Below are 20,572 nucleotides of genomic sequence, written 5' to 3' on the forward strand. Positions count from 1 at the left end.
ATTTAATTTTGTCTGTTCAGTAAATAACCCTACACCCCCTTATATATATATATATATATATATATATATATATATATATATATATATATATATATATATATATATATATATCATATTATCATTGAAATGTGTGAACCACTTGTGGGCATTTTTTGTGTTTGAACTTTACTATTATGACTGTGATAGATCCCTCTTTCTGCAAGCTGCTTTTAGACAGAGGGATTGTGTGTGAAAGAGAGAGCTGTTTTGTGTTTTGTGGTACATCCCCTAAAATTTCTGTATATGTTTGCATACATTTGTGTTCATAAGAAGGGTTTGAGGATCTTCGGCATCTCTCGCTCCCTCAGCTTTTCACTTCTCCTCCACAGAAAGCAATCTCACATAAAACTATCATATAAAAAATTCATCCCGTGTGCTCGGTCTTGGCTGGCCATTCTTTCAGCTGTATTGCGGAGTGATGAACAGCCAGCTGTCAGTTATTAAATCTGCTAACACAGTAAAAGGGTTTCTGCTCCTCTCCCTCAGAAAACCCTCACATCGCTTGGAGAAACTGGAGATCCAAAGCTGAAGAATGGTCAGAGGCGTTCTCTTTCTAAAACCAGGCACACCGCTCCACATTTTAGATGGAGAAAACTAGTTTCAGGTCATCTGTCTAGAATAAATTGATCACAACTCGTACTTCTAAGTAGAAATCGAATCATACGGTGAAAAGAAAAGATATCCGTGCACTACCAACAAAGGCTCAGAAGCTTGAAATCTTTAGGCTTTTAAAAATATGACTGGTCGCTGCATTTATTTGTTAAAAAATGCTATGATATTGCAAAATATTAAGCAATATACAAATTAAAATATATATTTTCCATTTTAAAGTCTGCCTGGCATAAAAACTCATTCATTCTTTCATTTTCCTTTGGGTTTGTCTCTATTTCAGAGGTCCCCACAGCAGATTGAACTGCCAACTATTCTGGAATATGTTTTATTCAGTGGAAGCCCTTTTAAATGCAACCCAGTACTGGGAAACACCCATACACATTCATTCACACACACACACTCATACACTACAGCCAATTTAGTTTCTTCAATTCACCTATCTCGCATGCAGAGGTCTGCATTTCCGCATAAAGCGCGGGAGCGGTCGGTAACGGGTTTAATTTGGGACGGGAGTGGGCTGTCTAGCAATATCGCTCCCGACTCTCGAGCGAGCACGCGTACGTATGTGTGTAAATGAAATAGCGCGATGCTGTGTTTAGCTTGTTTGTTGCTGTGTGTGTGTGTGTGTGTGTGTGTGTGTGTGTGTGTGTGTGTGTGTGTGTGTGTGTGTGTGTGTGTGTGTGTGTGTGTTTATACAGACAGCTTGTTATAGGCTGTCTGGACTCTGTATAGTTGGGTGGTTTTCGGTTTTGTTCTTCCACCACTCTTTAGCAAGATCGGGCGCGGCGGGTGGAAAACGGGGCAGGTCGGGCAGCGGGACAACAAATGCTGAATGTAAGCGGGAGCGGTCGGGTTCGGGCTAAAACCTTGCGGCTGTGGGCGGGAGCGGGATTCAAAATTTAGTCCCGCGCAGATCTCTACTCGCATGTCTTTGGACTGTGGGGGAAACCGGAGCACCCGAAGGAAACCCACACCAACACGTTTAGAACATGCAAACTCCACACAGAAATACCAACTGGCCCAGCCAGGACTCGGAGCGCTGACGGTGGAGTGATGTTTATGTCTTGTGCCGGATGTGATGTCATGTTTACGTTGCAGAATGACTCGGGTCTATCTCGTGCAGATGAACAGTGTTTGTGCCTAGTGCAGGAAGTGTTGTGCCGTGTGCAGCTCAGGAAGTGATGTTGTGTGTGGTTGATCAGCCAGTGACACGTGTTTGCCTGTTGGTCTCCTGCCCCCCGGCGCTCTATTAGAGCTCAGTAATTGGCGTTCAGGCAGGCGGAGAGCAGGAACTCATATCAGCAGCAGTATTATTCAATTTATTTGGAGAGCTGAATTTATTTGTCCCGAGGGCTGCTGTTTGGCTCATGCTCAGAAAGAGGCCCTTAGCGTTTTATATCTATTACAACAAGGTTGTAGTTGTGTTGCATGCTAAAGATTAAACAGTGTGGTTAAGATTTAGAGGCATTGATTGATTGATTGATTGATTGATTGATTGATTGATTGATTGATTGATTGATTGATTGATTGATTGATTGATTGATTGATTGATTGATTGATTGATTGATTGATTGATTGATTGATTGATTGATTGATTGATTGATTGAAATTTTTCAATGTATGATTTTGATAAACATGTACAAAATGTTTTGAGTACTTTTCTTTTTGTAAAAATTCAGTTTAACTAGTTCAACACTTCAATGTAAACAGTATTATATTAAAATATAAAATATTGCTTCCCTAAAGGTGCAGTAGGTGATTGTCTTCAGAAAAAAATTTTGTTGTGCTAGTTTAAAGTCTCCTCACATTCCAATAATAATGATTAAAGTAAATGATGTAAAAGTATTTATGTGTATTTTTATATTGTGGGTAAGGCAAAAAACTAAAAAATCTTCATCCAATTAAATATTGTCTAACCATAATTCTGAGAAGTAGCCCAAACTGTGTGTCGGCAAATGTAGATTTGAACAACTGTGAACCCGTTCATGTCGATGTCATCTTGTATCTTCACACCATAGACAACAAAGATAGTGGGGCCATTTTTCATCAATGGAAACCTCAAGGCCACTGGATATTTGAAACTGCTACATGATGGTGTGTTTCCCTCTTTATGCACTAAATCTGGCACGTTCACTGAGTTTTTCCAGCAAGATGGTGCACCAACACATTATGGGTGTCAGGTCCGAGCATTCCTAAGGCAAGGCAAGTTTATTTATATAGCACATTTCATACACAGTGGCAATTCAAAGTGCTTTACATAAACAAGAATAAAAAAGACAAGTTTAAGAACATAAAAACAGACAATAAAAATATTAAAAACAGATTAAAATGAGTTAAAACAGCCTCCTAATGTTGGAGCACATCTGATCATTTCTGGAAGCTGATTCCAGCAGCGAAGGGCGTAGTGGCTAAAGGCGGATTCACCCTGCTTTGACTGAACTCTTGGAATTTCTTGTTTATTTGATCCTAAAGATCTGAAAGATCTGTTGGGTTTGTATTCAGTGAGCATATCTGTACTGTATTGAGGTCCTAGGCCATTTAGTGATTTATAGACAAGTAATAATACTTAAATCTATTCTGAATGTAACTGGGAGCCAGTGTAAAGACAGGTGTGATGTGCTCTGATTTCCTGCTTCTGGTCAGATTCCTGGCTGCAGTATTCTGGATGACTGCAGCATTCTAGACTGTTTATACTAGATGAACAGTTTCCTGAAAAGTGGATTGGTTGTTGTGGGCCAGTTCAATGGCCCCCAAGGTCTTCCGATCTGACCCCCTTACACTTTTATCTTTGGGGTCATCTGAAGGCAATTGTCTATAGTGTGAAGATACAAGATGTGCAGCACCTAAACTACGGATACTGGAAGCCTGTGCTGGCATTTCTCCTAGCGGTGTTGCTATCAGTGCGTGAAGAGTGGTAGAAAAGGGTTGCTTGGACAATCCAACACAATGGGCAGCACTTTGAACACATTTTATAAGTGGTCAGAAACTTGTAAATAACTCATGAAAGAAGAAAGTTACGTGAAAACCAAGCACACCATTTTTTTCTTGTGAAATTCCCAATAAGTTTGATGTGTCATATGACCCTCTTCCTATTGAAAAAACGAAAGTTGGATCAAATATGGCTGACTTCAAAATGGTCACCACCCATCTTGAAAAGTTTGCCCCTGCACATATACTAATGTGCCACAAACAGGTCGTTAATATCACCAACCATTCCCATTTTATTAAGGTGTATTCATATTAATGGCCCACCCTTGTATTGTGAATTCAATTAACTCATAAGGTTAAGTTGATTCAGCAACCAGTTTTTTTTTTTGTTTTGTTTTTTGACTGTTCCCAAATTTGCAAAATTAAAATATATTAATTATTATATAATATATTATATATTAAAATATTGCTTTAATTATCTGCATTTAAAAGCAAATCCACCATAAAATTAAGCTGAAAAAATGTTTCTATGTCTGAAAACACCCAGTTCTTGTAAATTAGCCACAACTTGAGTGTGAAGTTTAGTGTAAATGGAAGTGGTTTGATGCTCGTCTCTCTTCTGATAGATTTCTCTCTAACAGCATTCAGACTCGTGACAGCCACAGTTAAACTTAAAGACATGATAAAATGTTCTCAGGTGTTCGGCCAAAGTGTCCTGGACACGTCACCCTTCATCTGGCCATCAGACTGAAGCACGGGCCATTTTACTGAAATTATAGAGCGGCTCTGAAGTGAAAGCCCTCACTGTCATCGACCTCTTTTTCATGTTGACACTGTCCTGTAAAACGGCTCATGATGAGTCTTAAGTTTTAAATGTGATGAAGGTTTTATCCCCAAATGCACATCAGCCTGATGTGAATTGAATATTTCAGTTAGCGGTGCATGCATCTTTTTATTTCAATGCCAAACATGCTGCTAAAATCATATATTATGTATGGTTGTTTTCACTGAAGCCTTGAGCAAACCAAAAAAAAAATCACCTGTGCATTTGATTTCACTTCTTCATTCAGGAGTGTGTGCTGGCAATGTGTTTTAGTGCTCTTTTTCACAATACTGCATTTATATTTCATGCAAAACAGATCCCCTCTAACTTGGTTCCTCAAACAGAGCTTGAGTAAACCAAAATATATCAGTTGTTTATTTTGATTATTGCTGGCTCCATTGTCTTTCTTTTTTCTAAGTGGCTTTGGATAAAAAAATGTATGTAAAAATAAAGCATGTGTAGTGGAGTGACTGAGGCATTCATACTTTAGCAGACATTCGGTGGGAAAATGGCACGCACTCCTTCAGTGATCTGAAGGCACAAAATAATCTTCCAGGGACATCTTTTTTTTTTTTTTTTTTATGGCTGAGATCTGTAATGAAGGCTTATAGAATCCCATGGGGAGTGAACATTCCTTCCCATAGAATTCAAAGTACTTTAACATTCAATTCAATTCAATTAAATTCAAGTTTATTTGTATAGCGCTTTTTACAATTATTGTTTCAAAGCAGCTTTACAAAAGGTGCACATTACCACATTACAAACAAATTAAGTTAGATGTTACAATCACATATAAGTTATTATATACAGACATCATTTGGTTAATCAGTATATCAGTTTAATGATCAGTTTAATGAAGTATATTAGATGTACGTGTTGTCCGTGAGATCCTTAGTTAAACAAAATCATTCAAAGCAAGTAAATACGAAAGGTCTAGTATCTGCTCTATATCTATTATTTTTAGAGGTATAATACAAAAAAAAAAATTGCCAGTTATGAACATCTGGCATAAAGAATTGTGTGACATGAACTCTTATACAAAAGTTGATGACTTGAGTTGGGACTCTATATGGGCTAACTTTAAACTCATAAAATAACCATCAGCTAATTCATTGCACAATAATTCATTTATCTTACTCCTAGGAAATGTCACTTAATGAAACTAAAATCAACTTCCCAATTCTAATTTCTGCTCAGTGGATGTAGGAACATACAAACATATGTTTTGGGAATGACCTTGAAGGATATGATGGAATCAGCTTTACATTGGCAGCCTTCACAGTAGAGGTCTGCATTCCCGTGACCAGATTTCTGCGGCGCGGGAATAAATTTCCGAATAAATCGCGGGAGCGGTCGGTAACGGGTTTAATTTGGGACGGGAGCAGGCTGTCTAGCAATGTCGCGGATATTGCTATGCGAATGAGAGAGAGAGAGAGAGAGCGAGCTTTGCCTGTGTGTGTGCTTGGTGCTTGTGTGTGTGTATGTTAGTGCGCGTGAATGAGAGAGAGAGAGAGAGAGAGAGAGAGAGAGAGAGAGAGAGAGAGTTTTCCCAGATAGCAAAATACACTCGGGCCAGTTCCGGCTAGATTCTCGCCTGCCAGAGACTTACCACTCAGCCCAGCTCCGGCCGCCGGACTCCGGATGCTTGTGGACTCACTGCCCGATTCCGGCCCGAATCAATCGGGCCAGATGCGGCAGCCGTAAGCGAGCCGACGCTGCCGCATCCGCGCCGGAATCGGTCCGAGAGTAATGTGCGCTGCGGCCCGAAGCTGGCGCGACTCAGTATTTATATACCTTTATATAAAACCTTTTGGTATTACATTGGTACTACTTTCTTCCGCCATTCTGACCGTCAGAACAGCACCAATGTCACTTTAGAGATAGTGTTTTATTTTATTTATTTATTTATTTATTTTATTTATTTATACAGGGACAATTCACAACATGACATGTTGTGCCAGAGTTAGCTATAAAGCCAATTTATATCTGTAATCCTGGGCAGGAAGTTGTAACAAATTTAACAGTAAAAAATAATACAATATACACTTACAGTACAATACATTATTATCAATAAAATGTATCAAATCAGTGGCTGCATATTTGATTTTGTTTAAGCCAAATTTTAGGAACAAAAATTTAAAATGGATGATTCATTAGTAGGGATGTAACGGTATCAGAATTTCACGGTACGGTAATACCTCGGTTTGAATGTCACGGTACGGTATTTATTGAATCATTTACAGGAAAAAACAAAACTTATGAAAATACTCCAAAAAAGTGCCAAAAGTGTCAATGACATACGAATTAGTCATCTATCTGTAAGCTTTGAAACAGGAACTTCAATTTTAATAACTAAAAAATATTAAACCATGTAAAAAAATTAAGTTTCAATTTAGTAGTGTTGAAAACTCATCACATTCAACATTTAATCACTCACTCACTTAGAGATGGGTTTAAAGGAAACTTATCATATAAATATAATCTGGTAAAAGCTGGTATCTCTGGGTATTTACAATGTCCCCTGCAACAGAAAAAAACCCTCTCATTTGGGACTGAGGTTTCTGGGACAAGAGAGATATGACTTGGCCCAGGTTGACAGCAGTGGGTAACGTTGTGCATTGTTTTTCCCCTCACTTGAGAGGACAAACCATGAGTAAGATAACGTTAGAGGTCTCATGTCTGCATCAATCTGAACAGTGTGCTGTGTTTCTGCAGTCCCCATGACTGATTAGTCGTATTCCCCAACTTGCAGGCACGTGCACACACAGTGCTCAACCTGTGCAGTGCACATGCCCTTTTTAGTCTTGGATAGAAAGTTCCCTTCCAAAATGATCAAAAGTGCCCCCGCGAAGCGACATACCCTCCGTCCCGCTTTACAGTATGCGCAAGACAACACAACTGAAAAGAACTCGCGCGACAACACAGCTGATTAGAACGCGCGCGACAACACAGCTTATCAGAACGCGCGCGACAACACAGCTTATCAGAACGCGCGCGACAACACAGCTTATCAGAACTCGCGCGACAACACAGCTATTCAGTACGCGCGCGGCGACAACACCCGCTTTAGGGTTTTCCAGCTCTTTTTCATCGCTGCTTCTAGCAGCACACTCCATTTCCGCATTACTGGATCTGTAGCGACAACAGACCGCAAGGGATTATGGCTAAGTCATGCGACTACGGTAATATCGGAAAAAATTAATATTGCGGTATGACGGTATTTACAATACCGTTACATCCCTATTCATTAGTGTAATGTCTAAAGTGATGAAAAAACAGGCTTAACGGCATGAAATGTCATCAGTCTACAGAAATGTTCAAGTATTTCTCTGTTGCAATCAGGATATCGCAATAATCAACCCAATAAAGCAAAGCAAACACTACCAGTTTCTGTGGCTTAAACACAGCACTACGAAATACAAAAGAAAGAGATTGACTTAGAATGTCACTTATCTGACTTGTAATGATTTGTTCAGCTGTAGTTAGAAATTTACGCTGAGAAAAGGCTATTTTTCTCCCTCTAAGGACTTATTATGTGGTCTCTGTCACCATTTTTTGGCAGAACGTTAACCATCACTTTCTTTAGTCTACTGTGACACACTGATGGTGGCCGATTCACTGAATCCAATGCTCAGAAATTATAAATATTTAAAAATAGTCACTATCCATAATAATAAACTGCATAGTTGCAATCTAAACAACTACATTCTTGACTAATCAAGCCTCAAAAGTACATTATGTTGCCCAAAAGCAGCATTATTGGTCAAATTGTTGAGTGTCCTCTGCTTGTTGCTGTATGTGGGTGGAGTAATTCGCAAGGGTAAAGGGTGAATAGGCAGTAGGAGTGCTGCTGTTTGCAGAATATTGCACAGCTATCAGCCAATCAGATTCAAGAACCAGACAGAACTGTATATATACATATTACTGAAAAAAAAAATCTTTCAGCAGGTCTTAGATATTATGAGAAAGACTAAATAAAGATGTCCCCCACACAAGATAAATAAAAAATAAGCCAGCCAGGACATAAAGATATCTCGGATTTCTGTATTTTACTTCAGCAGATGAAGCAGAGCTGGGTTTGTGTTTGGTGAGGGAGTTTGGCTTGAGCTTCTCTGACTGAGCAGATGTTTGTCTCTTGTGTGTGCTGGACTGTTCATGTTAATGGACTGATGTGTGTCCAGCTGTTTAGTGGTGGAGGATCTGACACAGCTGTGCAAACAGGAATCCTGTAATCTTTTCAGAGCCACAGAAACAGTTGGATGTGACACAACTGAGTCCCAGTGTAGACACTTTTCTAGTGCTCACTCATGAGTGTGTGACTGTGTTTCTGACCACTTCTGAAGGAGCAGCCTAAGGGGCGAGATACAACATGAAGGTAAATCAGTAGCAAACCTCGAGAGCTTGCACACCTGAGTGTGAGAACTTAAGAAAATAATAATATAATAGTAAAAAAATAATAATCATACAAATTATTTTGCACCCAAGTCATGTTGGCTGGCATTGTTCATTGGTCAGGCATCGCCCAATAAAACAGCTTTCCCCTCCCCCACCAACAGGAATATCCCAAAATGTGTAGCAAAACTCATAGCGTGAGGATTTGAACATGTACTGCGAAATTCGAGAGGTTGTGAGTGCCAACTTATAAACTTAAAGTGCTCAATTAAATTTGTCTGGTAGTTTTAAGTTCATGTAAAATTGCCTGTGTGTGCAAATCCAGAGATTCAGCTTTTGACATCTGAGCTGAGAGTGTAAAATTCAACATACACATACAAATGTTATTGTCACAAGTTCTCACATTCAGATTGGCAAGTTCTTGAGGTTTGCTACTGATTTACCTTCACTCACCAAACTGATGCCAAACAACTAGCACTGATGAATTCAGCTATGTCGTCAGTTTGTGTCTAGAGCAAAAAGCTGGACCAATATGATGGCAGCCAACTGAAACAAGAGTGTGTGTTCTGCATCTATGGGAAAGGACAGTGATCCTCGCACTCTGTTTTACCACTTATCACTTTCCACCTGCCCAGCACAGAAAAATTCTTTTAACTTTTTTTTAAGGTATTTTTAACAGTATTTCCTATAATTTTTTTTCTTCTGAAGAAAGTCTTATTTGTTTAATTTCAGCTAGAATATGCAGTTTTTAATTTAATTTTAAGGTCAATATAATACCCCCCTTAAGCATTTTCAGTTGTCTACAGAAATACACTTTGAGTTGAATACTAGTATCTTACAAAAAATATATAGTAAAATATGTACTGTCATTATGACTGTAACACACGGTTCCTGACAACGGATCCAGAACCGGAGTCTTTATTTAGACAGAGAATGGTCATACAATGGTCGAACACAGGAGCAAACAGTATCATAAAGGACAATCCAAAAGCAAGCAGGAGATCAGTTAAGGCAGCTAACATCAAAAATCATAAACAAGTTGAGGGTCTGAAACGAGGCACGGAAAAGCAAGGCAAGGTAAATGCGCTGTAATGTTACAGGGTAAACAGGACTCAGCATTGTGTGTGTGTGCGCATGTGTGGTGTGTATGTAGTCCATGTAATGAGTCCTTGAGCAGCTTCATCTGTGCGTGTTTGTAATCAGTTGGGATCAGGAACCGGTGTGTGTGTGCAGTGCATGCTGGGAGTTGTAGTTCATTTGGTGGCAGATTTGTAGCTCTCCAGTGATCCGCAGTGGCTAGATCTCTGGTGACTGTAACAATGGCAAAGATAAAAGAAATCAGTTATTAGAAATTAGTTATTAAAACTCATGTTTAGAAATGTGTTGAAAATATCTTTCCGTTATACAGAAATTGGGGAAGACATACTGGGGTGACTTTAACTGTATATATTGATATTTAAATGGCTACATCGTTTCAGAGGTTTTGTTTTCTTGTTATTTGGTTTGCTTTATTTTTTTAACTTTACCTTATTTTGTATTTAAATAGCTACCTTTTTGAATCGATTTTATGTTCATGTTTAGCTTCAGTTTTTCTGATCTGGGATCAGTCGCATCATCAGTGGTTTCCAACACCGCTGTGAAGCGAATCCAAAACGGTAACCTTTATGTCCAGTATAATGATGGTCCTCCAGTCACCTGATCTCCACACATCCCGCGTCTCCCAAAAACCCTTCCCTCTCTCGGCGCAAGTAGATCAAACCCGATCTCACCGCTGTTTATGGATTCACGAGCGAAATGAGAACAGCAGAGAAAAGTAAATCAAAAGCGACAGACACAAAACGAGCTGGAGACTCTTAGCCACTCATTACAGCTCACACCATTAGCGGAGCGGCTCAAGCACAAATACACCACTCCCCGGACTCTTTTCAATTTTCTTATGGAATATTAATCTTTAATAGGGTAATAATTGTGCTAGCATATTTGATGTCACCCACCATTAGACCAGATTAATTAGGCCATTTAGTTTAGCTTAAGAAAGTGTCGGCCATGAAGAATGAGTCCCCGCCAAAGCGGAGAGCCGTGATTGGCTGCTTTATGTGCTTTGTAATGGCTTTCATTGGACCGTCTCACATATAATGTCGGTGAATTAGTAATGATAGGTGGAAATCTTGCTTAATGGTATATAATGCTGGTGTTATTTATTTATTTGTATGGGCTGGATAAATTATAACATAAAACGTTATTAAGGTTTTAGTGGGAAGTTAATGTATTATGATTTTTTTATGGACTAATCTGTTTATGGATGATTTTACTATGGAGAGATTGTAATAATTAAGACTAAATATTGTTTTGTACTATGCTAAAGATGAAAACGGTTTGTTCTGAACAATTATAATTTCTAAAATAAATAATATCTCAAAATTACTTTTTTTTTTTATCTGAATGGAATGTTATCAGAGCTTTATAGAATAAAACAAATAGGAATATTCTACACAAACCCATACCTAATTAATTAAAACTGGGTATTTTTGAGTGGTCCCTTAATATAAAACCGATAGAATAATATGAATGCAAACTATCACACATACAATTAATATAAATATACAAAGGTATTATCATATCAGATGGGGATTTTTTTCGTAAACTTAAGCTATTTTGTTCTTTGTTTTTTTTTTTTTTTTTTTTTTTTTTTTTTTTTTTTTTTTTTATGAACTTGATTTTATAACTGCCCGAAGAGTTTAATGATGAAAACTAAATCTGAATTATGAAATTCCAAACATGGTAGTTTTATACTATTATGCTACTTTATAATATATCATGGTACTTTATAATATTATATTATATATAGTTTTTTTCTTTAAATATATTTTTCTTAAAATTAATCTATTATAAAAAATATATGATATAATAGATGCAATTATATTATTTTGAACCTTATGGGGGAAAAAGGGAAAAAATATACAGTTGAAGTCAGAATTATTAGCCCCCCCTGAATTATTAACCCTGTTTATTTTTTTCCCTAGTTTCTGTTTAACAGAAAGAAGATTTTTTTCAACACATTTCTAATCATAATAGTTTTAATAACTCATTTCTAATAACTGATTTATTTTATCTTTGCCGTGATGACATTAAGAAATATTTGATTAGACTTAATAATATTTGATTTGACTTTAAAATGTTTAAAATAAATAAATAAATAAAAACTGCTTTTATTCTAGCCGAAATAAAACAAATAAGACTTTCCCCAGAAGAAAAAATATTATCAAACATACTATGAAAATGTCCTTGCTCTGTTAAACATCATTTGGGAAATATTTAAAAAAGAAAAAAGATCAAAAAGGCACTAATAATTCTGACTTTAACTGTGTACATACTTACATACATACATACATACGTATATATATATATATATATATATATATATATATATATATATATATATATATATATATATATATATATATGTGTGTGTGTATATATATATATATATATATATATATATGTGTGTGTGTGTGTGTGTGTGTATATATATATATATATATATATATATATATATATATATATAAATAAATATAAGTTTATACATTTATTTTGCATTTATATTTTTATTTATATAAAATTTTATCATAATTTTTAGTCATCATTTTTGTATTTCACATAATATTTTTGTATGTATGGTTATTTTTATTTTTTAATTAAAATATTTTTTAAAAATGTGTTTATTATAATCTTATAATATAATCTTGTGCGTTTCACTAGATTTTGTTTATATTTTAATTTTTAGTCATCTTGTAGATACAAAAGAATTTAATCAACACTTTTGTACTGTAGTTTAGGTCCGTTCCTCCAAATTTACCTTTTTTTATTCACAGCAGAAAGCAAGAGTTTTCATTTATTTATTTATTTATTTATTTATTTTATTTATTCATTTATTCATATAATTATTCATTTATATTTAATTTACTCTAATTTCATTTTAATTATTATTGTTTAATGATAATTTATATATTTTACACATTATGTTTGTGTCTGGTTAGTTTTTTAATACGGAAAATTATGATTGTGGTGTCTAAGCTTGTGCCTTCCACTAGATTTATTATTTTATATATTTATATTATATAAAATATTTTAGTCATCTCATTTTTCATATGTTTGTATATGCTAAAGAATGAAATCAACACTTTTGTACCGTAGTATAAATCCTCCAAATTTGCCTTTTTTTGTTATTCACAGAAAACGCAAGATACAAATTAATAACAACGTAAATAATAAACAACAAAATCATCTCTCTTTTTTAGTCAGAGAACTATGCCTTTAAAAATCCCCTAGTGTCTCAATCTGAAGTGAAAGAAACATTAACACTGGCATTTTTTCCTTGTTTTTTTGCGTCTTTTCTCTTAACTAATCTGGAAGCTCCTCATATTGTATAAAAGCCGCTTCACTATCGCCTCAAGTCAACGCCGCTCTATTATCAGCTCTTTTTCCTTTAACAAAATGTTGTATTTTGTGTTGTGTTTTTCACCTGAGCTCAAGGGGGACTAAAAAGCCCGTTGATGTCAATAACTATATATTTTTCCCTCCGCGGCGGCTGAAGATGAGGTCTAATCGAATGGATATTAAAGTCACAATAGACTGCTTCTGCTATTACGGCCTGTCAAGCACGGCCCTTTCTCTCAAAGATTAGTTTCTCCTGCTGAATATTTATACACTTACTGTAGGCTTAACCTCACAGTCAATGGCGTTTCATTGCACTTCTGCTCTATTCTGTGCTCTCGTCTTTCATTTCTCTGCTCTTCTCACCTCTCTTCTCCTCTTGTTCTCTCGGATTCACTCGCTTGTCTAATTAAAGTGCTTCGGGATGCACAATGTCATTATTTACAGGCATTATTTGACTGCCAATACTCTCTCTTTGGTTTTTGCAGCGCTAATGCTTTTTGTTTTGGTGAAGTGTCTTGTTTAAGTGGCGCTAATGATTGGAGGAGTGCGTGTTTGTTTTTGTAAATTAGTAGCTGCAGGGTTTACTTGGTCTTTAAAGTAATTGAGAACTTGGAGTATGTTAATTGTATAACTCCTGGAAAAGCCACTTGTTTATTCTATGGGCTCTATTTTGACGGTCCATGCGCAGAGCACAAAACACAAGGCGCAAACGCTTTCAGGACGTGTCAGAACGCATTTTTGCTAATTTAAGGACGGGAAAATCTGCTTTGCGCCATGGCGCATGGTCTAAAAGTGTTGAGTTTATTTTCTTAATGAGTTATAGGTGTGTTTTGAGAATAAACCAATTAGAGTCTCATCTCCCAGCCAGCTGCGTCCACAGCACATTCACTATTTACAGGACGTAAAGTAAGTCTAAGTGGAAAAACTGAGCATTTCACTAGCAAACAGTTAACAGTTTTTATTAACAGAAAACTGTTAAACAGAGCATCTACTGCGTGAGAATGAGCGATATGGATCACTTTCACTTTCGCTCTTGGATAGGGAAACCTTTACGCACAGACATCAATTAGTCTATAAATAATTAATTGCGTTTGTTAAGCGCAAATATTCATTTAAAAACTGTTTCTAAATTCAGTTATAATTTCCAGCAAACGAATAAATGAACAATATTAACAAAGTGTTAACGAAGAGTTATATCCTAAAACACATGCTGTGCCCCATATAATCTAAAACCTGACAGGTGGGCAAATCTAAGCTTGTTTTTAATAAAACAAATATAAATATGGATATAATAAATAATACTGCTAATTATAGTAATATTATACAAAAGCAAATTGTTATGAATGAACTGAAAAAGCCTCCCGAGATGAAGAAGACATAAAAGCAGTGGTTTTTCATATTTATGTAGGCTAGAAAATAATATGTTTTGTAATATTTTAATCATTTATATTTATATCCTTTATCAATTTTCATTATATCCTATATATATCCTTAATATTTAAATTTTTTCATTTCATTTTCATATTTAATTTTCATTTAAATATAATTTTCATTTTCCGGCGCAACTCTGCGCCGGAGTTTAGACTGGGTTTGTTTTGGTCTAATGAAAAATCTGTTTTAGTTTCTCAAAATAGCAACGCGCCAGCAGTGCGCCTCAGAACGCCTGCCTTTTTAGACCAGAACGCCTATGGGCGCACAAATGAGCGCTAATGCATTTGCTATTTAAACAGCGTAGCGCATCGCCTCAAAACAACTCTTGCGCCAAGCTGAAACTACCAAAAAAGTATTGCGCCGCGCCTTGCGCCACATTGCGCCGGGTGTATGATAGGGCCCTATAAGTCTGAATAGTTATTAACAGGGTTTCCACAGGGTCTTAAAAAGTCAAAAATTTAAAAAAATCTATATTTTAGGCCTTAAAAAGTCTAAAATTCGTTGTTCTGGGTCTTAAATATTTTTGCACAGGTCTTATTTTTCCGATGTCCATGTAACGCTACATCTAATGCTCATTTAAATTCTTTTTTGTTGTTGTTGCTTGGTTTTCCTGGTGTTGTAGTTCTTTCTTTCACTAGTCAAAATGTAATTTGCGGTATTACAACTACAAATGAGACCAACATGCAATAGCCAATCAGCTGGCTGTTATCGAACTCAGTGCGCGTGGCGAATGTGACATTATCACAGAGTTTGCGGAGGTCCGCTGAGTACGCGCTACATTATTATTAATTTTTTAAGACTCGAGCAAACAGTTTACACGGCGCCGCATTTCATTTGAGTTGAATATGAATCACTTTGAAGAGATTTTGTCTGAAACAGGTGCACCTGTACAGACATCTTTATGATCCGTCCATGCGTCATCATAGAGATAACCAGATGAACAATAATTCTTAGCTAGAAATTGCAACAGCTGTGGAAAAGGAAGAATGTTTTTGATAAAAATGTTTGGAAAAACCTGAGGGATACGTTTGTGAAAGCCAAAAGCGGTCATTGAAAAAGTGATCTAGGTACACAATTACAGAATATGCTTTTCCACCAGTCATAGGTTTTACACTGATGTATAAATTACAATTTTAAATTTAAAACAATTTAATATTTACAAAACTATAATTAAAGAAAAATGTTTTCTTTGATAACTGGAAAGGAATATTTGAACCTATAGGTTTGCGATATACTGATGTCCTGTTTTTCCAGGCTTTATTGGTGATAATGGTCAAGAATGTTGGACCATTATTGCCCTTTTAGCAGAAGTAGAGGACAGAATCTAACCAGCCAGCAATGTGTGAATTGTTGATTGGGTTAAATAAAAAAAAGTTTTTTTCTTGCCATAATAAAAAATATATTTGCAGAGCAACCCATGTTCTGTTGACATTAATATTTAACTTTAATAGATGTAACTGTCTGAGATATGAACAGAAGCAAGTGATGCATCACAAATTTGATTTAAAATAAATATATTATTAAAGCTATTCCACAATGTTAGGCAAATATAAAAAAATAATAAAAAACAATTAGTTAAAATATCTTGAATGACATTAATGATATGACACACACATACATTTATATATATATAGATGTGTATATATATAGATGTGTAAATATATAGTTGTGTGTGTATGTATATATATTTATTTATATATATATATATATATATATATATATATATATATATATATATATATGTGTGTGTGTGTGTGTGTGTGTGTGTGTATATATGTGTGTGTGTGTGTGTGTGTGTATATATATATATATATATATATATATATATATATATATATATATATATATATATACATACGTCATATCATTAATATCATTCAAGATATTTTAACTAATTGTTATTTATTATTTTTTATTATATTTGCCTAACATTGTGAAATAACTTTAATAATATATTTATTTTTAAAAGTTACCTCCACTAAATGATTATATTTGAATTATTTTTGAGGTTACATTGTAAAAAATATCCATAAATGTGCAGTTTTTCATATTTTGTGATTCGTGTTTCAATTATTTTTTTCTTTTCTCTGTTTATTTCTGCTTTTGAATTACAATATTGGATCTGGATTTTCATCCACAAACTTTTAACCTTGATGAGTTAAAAAAAAAAATTGACTTTTATAAAAACGTTCATAATTTAAAAGTGATATTGTCTTGGTTGGTGTTGTATATTATGCTACAAAAACCTTGCAATAAGCTGCCAGTACATTTCTGTTATTTTACAGACCTATTTCTCTAGATATTATTTCTTATACATTATATTATATACAGTATGTTGTTTTACATTTTATTTATTAAGCTTTTTTTTTTTTTTAAAAAAAAGCAGTGTATATGTGTGGATTTTTTAATCATAATTATCAATAATGCTGGAAACAGTCACCTAATATTATGGAGTAATATCTCCACCAAACGATCATATTTAAATCAGATTTGAGGGTACAATGTACAAACGAAGATGAATAAATTCACAGTTTTCCGTATTTTGTGATTAATTTTTAATTTATCTTTTTTTATTTTCTCTGTTCATTAATGTTTTTGAATTGCAGTATTAGACCTTCAACTTTATTCCAAAACTTTTAACCTTGATAAGTGTCTTTTATGAACATGTTTAATAGTTTAAAATGATATATTGTCTGGGTTGGTGTTGAATATTGCGCTACAAAAATTTTGTAATAAACTGCCAGAACACAGTTATTTTGCACTTATTTCTCTAAATATTATTTCTAATACATTATATTATTTAAAAGTACTAAAATGTCAATAAAAGTCAGTTTGTTAAACAATTTTCAACAACAAAAGTGGACAGAGCAGAGATCAAGGTCCCATAATGCAATTCACAGCCGTAAATAAATGGAAAATCTTTATGAATCACAAAATACGGAAACTGTTAATTAACAGATATTCTTTGCAGTGTATATTGAAGTAATAGCGCTAAAATGCAGCTTTGAGTCACAAGAACAAATTGTTTTACTATATATAATATATTTAATAACATATATAATACGGTAGCACTTTATTTTGATGGTCCATTTGAATATTAGTAGACTGTCTGCTTAATATCTGTTGATACTGCTCCTTCAACAGACATTTAACTGACTATAACATCGAAATAAAGTGTGACCAAAAGTACATCTGAATGTTAAAGCATGTATACCATACATGTATTGTCTACAAATAGCTCCTCTTTTGACTTATTTATTGTTACATAATAGAAAAATAAATCAGGTGAAAATAATGAATGAATGAATCTTCATACGCACTGTAAATTTTAATGCTCATCGTCAGGGGTTTGTCACAAAGCATTAGTAATCATGATTATAGTTATTTAGCTGCACCGCTAATGTCAATCTCTCTTTTCCTCTGTGTGTTTCTGTCAGGTGTGGCTGTGGCTCAGCAAGCGCAGGGCCAGTCGAGACGTTTGACCATCATGGATGTTGATGAGGAAGAGAACATGAGTGAGTTTTCATATCCGATCCCAAATCTTCTATCCACCAGCACAGAACCTCCACACAACCCTGAACTAATGTCACTTAGTGAACAGTTCATGTGCTTTCTTCCCTCTGTACCTCCCTCACACTAAATTATCCCAGCAGTCCCAGCGGTACGACAGTCATTCTTTTGTAGAGCCTATTTATATAGTTTGTATACACTTCTGTTCATTCTGAGCGTTTATTTTTATCTCCTCGTCCGCACGGCAATGGATTTAGGTCAATTTGTAATGTAAATGTTTATTTTAGGGTGAAATATCCATTAATTAAAGGTGCAGTATGTAAGTTTGACAACCAGTGGTTGAACTAGGCTAGTGCATGCCTCGTTTCAAACACACAAGCGCAGGTTGCCAGATAGACGACTTAAACAGAAGTGTGCCTAATGATGTGATCACAGCAGATGAGGATGAATCGTTAAGCGCGAGTGATTTACATGTTAAGTCAATGCAAAGACGTGAATAGACATCCCGCAGCACGATTCACATGAATGAGGTTGTGTGAATGACACAATTCACACGAATGAATTGCAAATCGCATGAGTTGGAAAATCTGAACTTCAGCGAACATTTACGCCGTGTTAACCAATCATGAGCTTGCTCTTTTTAGGGGCGTGATTATGACATAGTGCCTGTATTTGGTCTCCCGAAGGCAAATCCTCTTGCTGACACCGGACAATGTTTCATCAAACTGGGCTTAGCTCAGTCTGAAGCACCGCTGAAAGCCTCCATCATCCAGGTATAGTTTCTGGAGGAGTTGATGAACTCACAGAGCTGGATGCACCTCTGAGAGGATCTAGTGGTTGATTGATATAAGCTGTTTTTCAGCCTTCATAAAGCACAGCTACTATCGCAATAGAATCTACGTTAGCCATTTCGCACCAAAGTTAGAGTCACCGGGCAGACAGAAACCCTGCCTATGAAGTGAATTTGTGACTATTGTGAAGTGAATTTGACTCACGAATGAAGCGAAATTGACCCGCAAATGAATCGAAATTGACGCCCAAGTTAAGCAAATTTGACGCGCAAATGAAGCGAAATTGATGCGTGAATGAAGCAAAATTGATACGTGAAGTATATTTGACGTGTGAATGAAACAAATTTGACACCCAAATGAAGCTAAATTGATGCGCGAATGAAGCGAAATTGACACGCAAATGAAGTAAATTTGACCAACGAATGAAACGAATTTGACGCCCAAATGAAACAAATATGACGCACAGATGAAGCAAAATTGCCTCACGAATGAAGGGAAAGTGACGCACGAACGAAGCGAAATTGACGCACGAATGAAGTGAATTTGAAGCCAAAATGAACCGATTTGACGCACGAATGAAGCGGATTTGGCGCACAAATAAAGAGAGTAAACAAAATTTATTTACTGCGTAAGCCCTGTCTGGTGTGAACAAAACCTTACCATTTTGTTGGAGTGCAGTAAGTGTACTATTCTGTGCTTCTTAATGGCTGTATTTAAATTTCTGTTGTGTTTCGTCTGGTGTAAACAACCAAATTGCTCATCACTACGGATCTCGTCACATAGCATGTTGTTAGGACACGGGTTACAATGTAACCTGCTCACCTAAAGTATATGTTTGTAACATTTATATTATGTGCTAATTAATATCCACCTCATGTAGAGCTCTGAGTCTCATTTCAGAGTTTGCTACTGTCCATCAAAGATCACATTTCGGTCAAGGACACATTCTCTGAGAGCATTCCTGACTGACTAAATGAAATATGCTGTTTTCCAACAAGGCAGCCCGGGGTGCTGAAATATAATTGGCTAAACTGACATTGGTCTTGTTAAATGACCAAAATAAAGACAGCCGTTCCGGCACATAACTCGGATTTTCAAGCAGAAAAATTGTTTTTCAGATGAACAAGAATCTTTACATGGCCTGTTTCCTAAATATCTGTGAACGTATTATGGTATTTTTATGCTTTAGAAGAGTCAAAAATTGACATACAGCACCTTTAAGACGAATGCTTGCTTAGTTTCTTCACAATTCTGCCAATTTATATGAATTGTTTGATTAAACGATTTACTCGTTAAGACTGGGACTTCGTTCTTGACAGTTTTAGTCTCGTATTTATATATTCACGATGGGACTAAACACAAAATAATGTTTAATTAACATTAACAAAACAAATTCCAAAAAAATAGAGAGATATCTTTGGTCGCATGACCTTACAGTTGAAGTCAAAATGATTAGCCCTCCTGTGTAATTTTTTTCCTTTTTAAATATTTACCAAATGATGTCTAACAAATTCAGGAATTTTTCACAATATTTCCTATGATATGTTTTTTTCTGGAGATGGTCTTAGTTGTTTTTTTGTTTTTTTTTTGGCTAGAATAAAAGCAGTTT

General features: G+C 35.5%; 1 protein-coding gene across 3 annotated transcripts in view; it reads left to right on the forward strand.

The window, feature by feature from the left end:
• Positions 1-20,572, forward strand: part of adarb1b (adenosine deaminase RNA specific B1b) — a 321,734-nt gene that overhangs the window by 253,828 nt on the left and 47,334 nt on the right. For all 3 annotated transcript variants that reach the window (XM_682018.11, XM_021479019.3, XM_021479018.3), the window contains one exon: positions 18,100-18,177. In XM_682018.11, the coding sequence (XP_687110.6) occupies positions 18,150-18,177 (28 nt within the window). In that variant the 5' untranslated portion in view covers positions 18,100-18,149. The remainder of the gene's footprint in view (positions 1-18,099; positions 18,178-20,572) is intronic.

The sequence above is a fragment of the Danio rerio genome, chromosome 9, assembly GCF_049306965.1.
Source record: "Danio rerio strain Tuebingen ecotype United States chromosome 9, GRCz12tu, whole genome shotgun sequence".
NCBI classification, from domain to species: domain Eukaryota; kingdom Metazoa; phylum Chordata; class Actinopteri; order Cypriniformes; family Danionidae; genus Danio; species Danio rerio.